The sequence below is a fragment of the Egretta garzetta genome, unplaced genomic scaffold (genome assembly GCF_000687185.1).
Source record: "Egretta garzetta isolate BGI_Z169 unplaced genomic scaffold, ASM68718v1 scaffold248, whole genome shotgun sequence".
Classification (NCBI taxonomy): Eukaryota; Metazoa; Chordata; class Aves; order Pelecaniformes; family Ardeidae; genus Egretta; species Egretta garzetta.
Genome location: NW_009260596.1, coordinates 83,651 through 93,600, shown reverse-complemented (window position 1 = coordinate 93,600; position 9,950 = coordinate 83,651). Strand labels below are relative to the sequence as shown.

General features: G+C 36.5%; 1 protein-coding gene across 1 annotated transcript; it reads right to left on the bottom strand.

The window, feature by feature from the left end:
• Positions 1–996: 996 nt before the first annotated feature.
• On the bottom strand, positions 997–9,916 carry TFB2M (transcription factor B2, mitochondrial). The gene is made up of 8 exons (XM_035900257.1): positions 9,892–9,916; positions 9,300–9,388; positions 8,243–8,396; positions 7,693–7,841; positions 6,108–6,197; positions 4,826–4,888; positions 3,499–3,650; positions 997–2,068 (listed from the first exon to the last, which is right to left on the bottom strand). Exons 1-8 carry the CDS (start codon positions 9,914–9,916, stop codon positions 1,882–1,884), a joined length of 909 nt encoding a protein of 302 aa, XP_035756150.1. The 3' UTR covers positions 997–1,881.
• Between the last annotated feature and the right edge of the window lie 34 nt (positions 9,917–9,950).

The following is a 9,950-nucleotide window of genomic DNA, read 5'->3' as shown; positions in this document are numbered from 1 at the left end:
CAGAGTTTTGATTAGCATTAACTCTCCTCATTTCAAGTCCCCAGTTACACAGTATTCCTTCCACTTACAGACTCCTGCTGTTACCTTGGGAGTCTCTGCATTGGCTCAGTAAATGGTTTTCCAACAGCATCAAAAAAAATCACAGCAAGTAATTTTCTTTTTTGCAGTTTGTGTTTGAAATGTTACCAGCAACAGTTGAAGAAGTTTATGTAGACAGTGGTGGTGGTCTTACATTTTACGCATTGAATAGTTCTCCTGGCATGTTGATAAAAGACATCTTGCTGCAGCAAGAGCAAGGTACTTGATTCAAGGTGGTGGTGGGGTGGATCAGCCCAGGAGATGCTGCATTCTTGCAGACCAGTAGATAAGACAGTTACCATCTACTGAGATTGAAAAAAGGTGGAATTGCTTCTGTTAATACAAGTTGGCCATTCATGGTCAATCTATAACGCCAGTTATCTGAGACAGTAAGCGATGTAAACCAGAAGAAAGCCTCAAATCTTCACGACCTACACCAGAACACCAGGAATGCTCCCAGCCAGACTGCAAATTAAACCTCAGCCTTTCCAGTAGTTTCATCATAACAGCATTACAAAGGCTTACCAGCAGCATAAATAGATAGCTGCAGCCTAGCTAGCAGAGTGAACTGAGGCTGCTTGAAGTTTTTGCTTGAAAAGTGCTTGAAATTTTTCTTCTGCAGCAGGAACTGCAGGAGGAAGGCAGAGATCAACGATTGTCACATCCATACCTCACACCATGCTTAAGAAATACAATTCTGTTTGCATTGGTTTGGTCACTGTTGTTCTCCAAAGCCTGAAAATAGCTTGGCCTTTACCAAAAAGACATTTTATTAACTCGTGCTCTGCTAAAAAAGCATATTTTTGGCCACAGCTCTTCCCAGAGGAGCCAGCGCAGAACAGAGAACCAGTACAGCCTGCCAGCATTATCAGGCAACAACAGAACAGTTACATGGTAAAACAGGAAGAGAAACTGGGAACAGGTTGCATTATGGAGTATTATGGCTAAAAAGATAATTTTAACAGCATATGGTTTTGACGTAAGTTATTTTGTACCTATAATATGCATTAAACAAATACATACTCGTGAAGGTTGCAGGTAAGATGGTTTTTTTTTCCCCAAAACTGTTTATAAAGCACTGAATGTTCTGATGACTTTGTTTTAGACTTAAAATAAGATAAAGCCTATACACATGTAAGTGTTTGCATATTGTAAACTAGAACAGGCTGTCCAGAGTTCTTTTCAAATTTTCAAAAGAAACAATTGTTACAACCTTTTCCCCCAGAGACATAACAATCTTTAGGTTAAAAAAAAAAACCAACCAACCAACTCTCAGGTGATGTTTTATCGTGCTGTCATTACCTTGTCTTCTATTAACCCACCCCTACCGATTTATTGACTTTTGACTGCAAGGTTTTTAGATCAAGAGACAATATAACAGATTCAGTGGTTGTAAAGACCTGTGTATTTTGGGAATTTGTGAAAAGGCATTCAAATCACTGAGCACTAAATGCAAACCACAGAAATAATGGTATTTGGTCTGTTATTTTTTCAAATGTTGTAAATATACAGCAGTGTAACAAAAAGTTCTGTTTAAGTGGTACATCCAAAAGCAGCAGGTCACTAATATGCTCCTGGAAAAGATGCAAAGTTTGTCCATTCTAGATAGGATTGTGATCAAATAACTGTAAATCCGTTACTTTCATCCAGTGCAGAAGGCCTCTTACTACTTGCTAAATTTATTTTCCTGTTTGGACAGGAAATCATCTAGCTAACAGTATCTCCGATTTTATTTAAATCATTTCTCATCAGAGTAATCTTCCAGAAGCAAAGGTGATCTTCCAAAAGACAGCAGCTTTAGATTTATAAGTTTATGTTCCTTATACTTTCCAAGACTTCATCATGGAACCAGGTTTCAGTGAACATATTAGAGTTTTGCAAAGCCTCAAAAAGACGCCTATAGTCTTCTGGGTATAAGTTACGCGTTTCAGCATTTTTTGGAATTTCTAGCTCTCTCAGTAATTTGCCACCATTGTCCAAGCTCCATGAACTGAAACAAACAAACAAACAAATAATCATAATGGAGCATTTCTTTCTGTGAAAACTTAAAGAGCAAGAAACAGTATCTGAAGGTCCCTTTCACCCTTTCTCAGCTTCTAGAAGTTAACATCTTCCTACAACACAAGTTATTTTCAATCCATACTGCAAACAGGAAGAAATCTCTGCTAATAAGACATATAAATACCAAATAAAGCCCCCAGCAGACATAGACAGTACCAAACCACATAAGCCTCCTCATCAGAGGGTGGGTGCCCTCCCTCTTCTGCCCCAACTGTGTAAGTCAGTAACCAGCTTTACAGCATAAAAAGGGGTTATTCTTCAATGCCTGGGAAATGAAAGCCAAGGTCATCTTCAAGATGATGATTCAGTATAGTATAAATTAGTGTGACTTATACCTCCCAGGTATTTTTCTCTCTATATAAACAGATGTATCCACTGTCTCCCCATCTACATCCCTGCTATGAAAACTACACCTTTTATAAATGTGTATATACATTATTTCCCAGACAAGAGAAGGGTGCATAAATACACAGAAGATGCACATTAGAAGCCTTGAAGGTTAGCTCCACTTCCTGGCAAAGGGTCGAATGGAGATTAGGTACACCACTGAGCTTTAAGAAAGAAATCCATTAAGGCTCTTTGCCCTTGTCTTTGCTGAATGAGTTACTGGAATTTATTAGGGTTTGGGTTCTTCTTTTTGCTTTCTGGAAATTAACTTCCATAAACCACTACCAGCAAATGAGAAATATATTAATTATTTTCATTAACAAGTTGAAGTCAATGCTTTCTAGACTGCAAACACTTCCCCGTTGCGGGAAACAGAAATCTACTGATCATAAAGCAAAGTGAATAGCTCCAATGTAATACCAAAAAGAATAATTAAAGAGTTGCATAATTGGTAAATAAGTCTAAATCCTATTTTTTTAATTAGATAACAGAAAGCCATTTGAGGCATGTCCACTCCACCTTCAATACCCTTCAGCTGTTTTCATTAGCTTTACTTTGATGCCTGTTATAAACTGAAACACTTTTTCAGTTTTAATTTCTATACCTGCAAAACTCATGGTAACTTTATTATTACGTCTGTAATGCAAGTGAAAACTTCTTGCAGATACACGACCTCGCCTCCATTGGAGGTACAATTAATGAACATCTACATTCTAAATACTTGTCAACCTTCCTGTCAAACCTCAAGTCTTTATCATCTGTGAATACAAGCCAGGAACAGTCCCCAAAATACTGTATTGTGGGTTGCAAAAATTAAATCTTCTATTCTACATGTAGATAATTAATTGGAAAAAAAAAAAAAAAAGCTGTATTTCAGCTGCAAATAAATACCACTTTGAGAAAATTATTTTATTGTTTTCCTACATTTCACTGAAGAAAAAGTATAAAACCTGTTAATTCATTCTTACTTACTTTAATCTATCAGTAAGTCTAGACTTGGGTTTAGCAAGACACTGTTTCACCATGAAAATAAAGGTAGCTGAATTTGTGGGATTCAAGCCTCCTGTAAATAGATTTTGCTGAGGAGTCAGTCGTACCAAACATAAATGGTCATTTTGCAGCCACTGCAATAGAAACAAAACAAGTCACTTACACGACAGTCTGTGTCTTTAAGAGTAAGCATTTCATCTGTGCCACCAGTAACATTTCTTGAAGAGTTTTAGCAGTCTTAACAAGACTATTTCATTGGAAGCTGAGGCTCTAAAATTTAGTTCTAGACCAAAGATGCTTTACCTCCCCCCACCTGCCAAACAGGAAAGGAAATATGAAACAAAACAGACATGCTATCACTTCAGTTTCATTTTTATTTTTTTAGACACTAAGACAATAATAACATTAATATAATAATAACACTAAGACAATATTGCAACTTGAGGATCTTATGAAATTGGGAGAGGTGGAGTCTTTAACTGAAATAAATGTACTTCTGTATTGGCAGCAATGGATATATCATCCAGTAGACCTCATATTTGTACTTCTCCTAAGGCTGTCACAATACATCTTACATAATGCACCTGATACGCCTCTCTACATAGCTTCACAGTAACACACGTAAGTGTGTAAGGCACACTCAGTCACTTATATTCACTTATAGTCACCTACATTGTACAGTAACATTTCAAACAACACTCAGTATACTGCCGTAGCAGTTTTTTGGGGAGGGTAAAAACCAAATATTTAAGTAAACAGTCTTATATTATACGAAGGAACAGCATTACTTCTCTAAAAGAGAAAAGTAAAGAACTTACATGGGGCATTTTTCCACTTCTCAAACTTAAGCTTTGAGACTCACGCTTTCCAGCAATTAACTAGCACATGGAATCTGCACTGGACATGTGAATAGCCATTTTAATCAAAACCAACAGCATGCTGATTGTGCTGTTAATCATGGTAACACTTGTTTTGCTCAAGCAGGTAGATGTGACCCTGTCAGTAACTTCTTTTGAAAAAGACTTACCTGTTCACAACCCTTTATAGTGTTTATTCGCTATATTTTTTCCATCACAGACAATAAAGATACTAGTTTATTTCAGTTTCTAAGCTAATAGCAATTCTTCACCCCACTTCTGATGCATCTACATGCTGCCCCTAAGTTTTAATTAGAAATACACTTCTTAAAAAGTACTATGCGCAGCCAAAAAATGTATGTGTAAATGCCGTTATAAAGTTATTTTAACCTTTAATTAAAAGTGGTTTAGCTGCATCTCCAAAAGGAGAAAAGTGCACACAACAATCTTACCATGCTTTTTGGTACCGCCAGTCCCCCATTTTTCAAATTAGTTACAAATGAAGACCAAGGTTCCTGTGGGTAGGAGCAAATACATTAGAGAATTAAAGTGCTCTGGAAGAACTTGGAAAAACATTTCCCATCAATCCTGTCTAATTAGAAGTTTACCCCCATTCTAAAATTTACTTTAAAATCATGTAAATGTATTAGAACTAGGAAAAAAAAAAGAAAGTCAAGTAATAACCATAAAAAGGCCAAACTGAAAATGTTATTTAATCACATTCCTGACACAGTATCTGAGTAGCACTGGTATATTACTTATAATCAAATAACTTGTATGTATTACCACACATTAGTGGGGCTACCTACTGGTTTCAAGTTCAAAATTTGAACCAAAGCTAAAAACTGACTGCTGACCGTAAGAGCTGCTGTGCTGAGTCCAAATAAAAGTCCCACCAGCTCAACTTGTCTCCTACAGTAGCTACAAGAAGATGTATAGCAAACACAGTATGACCACAGCAAGCATATGTAATAGGTTCCTTAAATATCAATTCAATTCCTTAATATTTACTGTCAATTTATACCTCATGATATAAGGTATTTGGAATAGATAGTAAAAACTTTTAATTTTAGATTAGCAAAACATTTAAACTATGAACGTAGCAGAGCACAAAGATAAATCTAAAAAGCATAAAGCAAGTGAAAGTTGATGGCCAAGTGCTCATGTCAAGGTGGAGGGACAACATAAAAAACTTTTTTAAAACTAAACCATAGCATGTTTGAGAAGGTAAGATAGTTATTGACTAGCAGGAGGAGCAGGCCTGCTTGGGACATAAAGGCACCAAGACTGAAAAACACGTTTCCACCAAACACAGCTCAGGAAGTTGAAAGCATAAATGATGGCAAAATGCAGAGGCCATAACAAAGAGCAGACTATGACAGATTGGAAGAGCAGTCTTCTAGTCCCACACAACCCCTAGCAAGATGGAAAAGACGGATCTGTTGCACAGACATCTCTTTCTTATCTACCAGCTTCTGAGAATAAATATTTTTTAAATACAGTGGCTTGTAATGAAAATACTAACATCACAGTTAATAATGATGCCACTTAAGTGAAAGAGTTTGACACAAAACATGACTCTCTCAGGTTTTTACATCCAGAAGTTTCCATAGCTCTCACACTAATTTAAACATCACATTAGCTTCCAATTAGTTTACAATAGTAAAATGCTATAAACTCTTTTCTAAAAACACGCCCATAGCATTAGACTGTCAGCTGGTACAAAAAACTTACCATGTGCAGTAGCTGAATTTCACATCCTACTTGCCAAAGTACAGTAAGTGCCTGGTAAGCCCTCACATCCCCAGGCTTTGCTGTTAATACCTAGCAAAATGGCAAAGAAAAAGCATTTTTGTTGTAAAAACTAAGACTGCTCTTTATCTAAGCAAGATCCTTATATATATAACAACTGGTAAGAAATTCATAGTTAAGTCTAAAATTCCAAGGTAAAGTTACATTAAGCCTCAAATACATACTTTGTGCTTTTTAGTACATCTTGTCAGAACACATTTAGAAGACATTATGGCAGTCTAAGTATTTCTTCACAGAAGTTATTTGGGTAACTGAACTGTGTAGGAACTTCCAGCTTATACCCTCTGGTCCCTTTTAAGGCAGATAAGTTTCACGCAGAAGCAAAACAGGGATCATATTTTCTATAAAAACCATAACACGGGCAGACTTATCAGCTCATGCTGACAAGATAATATTCCCAATAAGACACACAAGCAGAGTAAGCCAGACATCAGGTGACCTCACTGAACATTAAGCAGCTTGCGCGGTCATCGTGCTGATCAATCTTACAGATCAGACAACTCTTAGGGCAAGAAAAAAAGAAAAAATTGTGGTTATTCTCAAACAGGGCAAAGAAAGAAGTACATTGTAGCAGGGAGATTTAACTCCTCATAATAGATTTTAGAGAGCCTCATGACAAATGAAAAACCAAAAAGAAGGTTCCAATAGCTTTTATTTATGTACGCAACTCTCATTTAACAGGATTCATAATAAAACCATAAAACACGGTGACTGAATTAAATGAATAGGCTGCCCCCTATTTGCTCAAAAATCTGGCCACCAGTATTTCGGTGGTGTCCAACCTGTCACAGAAGAATATACTTAAGACTTTTAATTTTTTCAGTAGGGTGTTAGACACAATACAGGTTGTGTAAGCACACCTGGAAGTCTTTGCTTACTTCAAGTAACTAAAGGTTTGCGGCTCTGTATAAACCTCACAGTTTCACAGAAAGAAAAGGTACCCTTGAACTATAAGTACAGCTCTAGAGTTTGGGACAGCGTAAATTAGGAACACATAACCCAGAAAGCTGCTCTGCACTTTAGTGTACAGAACCTCAATAAAAAAAGTGTGTAAATCATTCATATTTTGCCTCATTTTTTTTTCAGCACAGTATACAAAAGTAGCTCAAGAGGGCATCTCATGGAGTATGGTATTTAGTAACTCTGAACCCTCTTCACAAAGCATTTTGAATTCAGTGTTCATTGACTATTACCTGCAACTAGAAAATAATTTTGTTGCAAAAGCATGTTATAAAGTTTAAGCACCTCACAAGTTAAAATGGAAAGCAGCTAGTCTGCTGCTGCATATACTTCTCAAGTGCCAGCCTTCACATTTGTAAGATTTGTGGTTATGTGACAACAGAATGTTTCTTGACAGTGCTGTCACTACATAAAGTAGGAAACAGACAAGACCTAAAAATTCTGGCAGAAAAAGAAATTTACTAGCATTAACTATACAATATAAATGTTTGTGTGTTCTGTGAAGCACTACTTACTCTTTACTACCTGTAAAATCTCTTAGGCATACCTTGTACTCCTTTTCACTTATAAAGATGTTGAGTTCTACTCTTCCGTATCTGTATATGGAACTGCATTCATACAGGGCAAAAAGAAGCCTCCAAAGTGTGTTCCTTTCCTTTTTTTGTGGTAAGATTCCAAAAATTTTCACAGGTACGTCTGTTTCAACAATGTGTAAAAGTAGCTTTAATATTTTGCAATATGTACTAGACAGCCTCATTAATGCTAATGTCTAAACTACAAACAATTAAGAAAAGAAAGTCTGTCAGCTCATGTTGTTCAAGAACAAATACCATTCAAGCTTTAGTCAAATCTAAGCCCAGTTTGCATTAGACTAAACCTTTAATAAAGACAAGCAAATAGCTGAGATTTCATATTGTCACAAGGGTTTTCTGAGGCTACTGAGAACCTCAATAAAGCTGAAATGTAAGAAATAATATCTATTAATCCAGCATACATATTAAATAGAACATATACCTCAAGCAAATCCCACAGATTTTGCCAAATTGCCTATGCACCCTTCAAATGGATTTGTATCACGTGCAATCATATACATATACCTGCCCTCCAAGGAACTGCTGCTACACCCATGGTTTCAAAAAGTTTGTCAGAACACATAGCAGGTGGTTTCAGAGTTCCAGTCACCAAAGGATCCAGTCTGAAGAAGTCACCATAAATTACCTTTAATTGTCCATCCAGGCTATTCTCTAGGGACTGAATAAAATCAGTTTCAGTTGAAGAAATCTGGATTCAGTAACCTGTCTGGCAAAACACCCAACCCAAACAAAAAAAAAATGTTCAAGCACTACCTAAAATTGTTACCCAGTCAACAAATCAAATCTCAGAGCTGCTTCTTACAGCTGATAGAAAGAATAGCTTCCCTCACTGTGCAGGGCATTTTGGCATTTTTATGCTGCTCAACTGGAACTTTAAAACACATTTTTAAATCAGTAAGATGTTCTGCAATGTTTTGCAAAAAAAGCTATACTCAGCTAAGCAAACCACCGCATTTAATGATTTACAACTGGAATTCTTCATATACACAGAGAGAATGCCTTTTATACACATTTTAAGTCAGGTGAGAGTCTTTGGTTCCAAACCTCTACTTTACAGTTTTGCCACACAATCCTTCTAGCCCACCTTTGAATCCATGCAAAGCCAAGGTGAACAGGAGAGGACAACACGTGTCTTAATATTACCACTCAATTGCAGAACAAGAGGTTAAATAATTCCATGAGATAATCGGAATAACCAAGACTATATTTACAGACTTCTGAAAGCTACATACAGACGTCTTACTTAAACATAAACAACTACAATGACACTGATTAATATTAGCCTCAAATTTATGCATGAATCTATTCATAGGAAGACTATGAACTTCAATTCCTTCATACACAAAATGTCAAATCAATTGATTATAAAATAGTCTGTTGCTGAACATGCAATGTAAAACCAAACAATACTTACTATTATTAGGCATTATTTCAGGTGTTACAAGTAACGATCACTGGCTAATTCCTTTTTGATCCAACAGTTATTACACAATTACAAGTTAAATTTCTTATTTCCCCTTTAATTAAGTTTTAGAAATGTGCTACCAAATCAAAAGTGTACCTGTAAATTTGGAAGAAAAGCTGAGTTACTTTCTAGAGCTACCACTTTAACACCTGCATTGAGGAGAGTTCGGGTCAAGGTCCCAGGACCTGAAGGGGGAAAATAGATTTTTAAAAAAAGTGCATTTTTTCTAAGTGATTTGCTTTAGTGATTCTCCCAACACAACACTTGGGACATACCACCTTCAACAGGAGATAACTTATCTTTGTTTAAACACACTTCAAAACAAGAGTTAGAAAAAAAGATTTACACGCAGCCTGCCCGAGATCGCTGAGTGAATTACACTAAGCACAGCATTACAATGAGATACTGAGGTATATTAAATACGTTTCAAATATTTCTACTGCTTTTTCTTCTGCCAACCAAAATACACTTTGAAACCTTACCCATATTATCTACAGGTAAAATACCATCTGCAGAAATGTAAAAATAACATTAAGTAACTGCAGAGGGCTAGTTATATAATGGCCCACAGCCTTAAGCATGCTTTTACTGACGGAGATAAAGTTCATCTGCAAACCCCAAAATATTACCCGGAATGACATTTACATTCCACGTACTCTACAGCAAAGTCTAAACACCAGTGACTCACGTCTCCAGACTGAGCACTCGCTCATTCCCCCCCCAGCTCTGTACGGATGGACCCTCCCG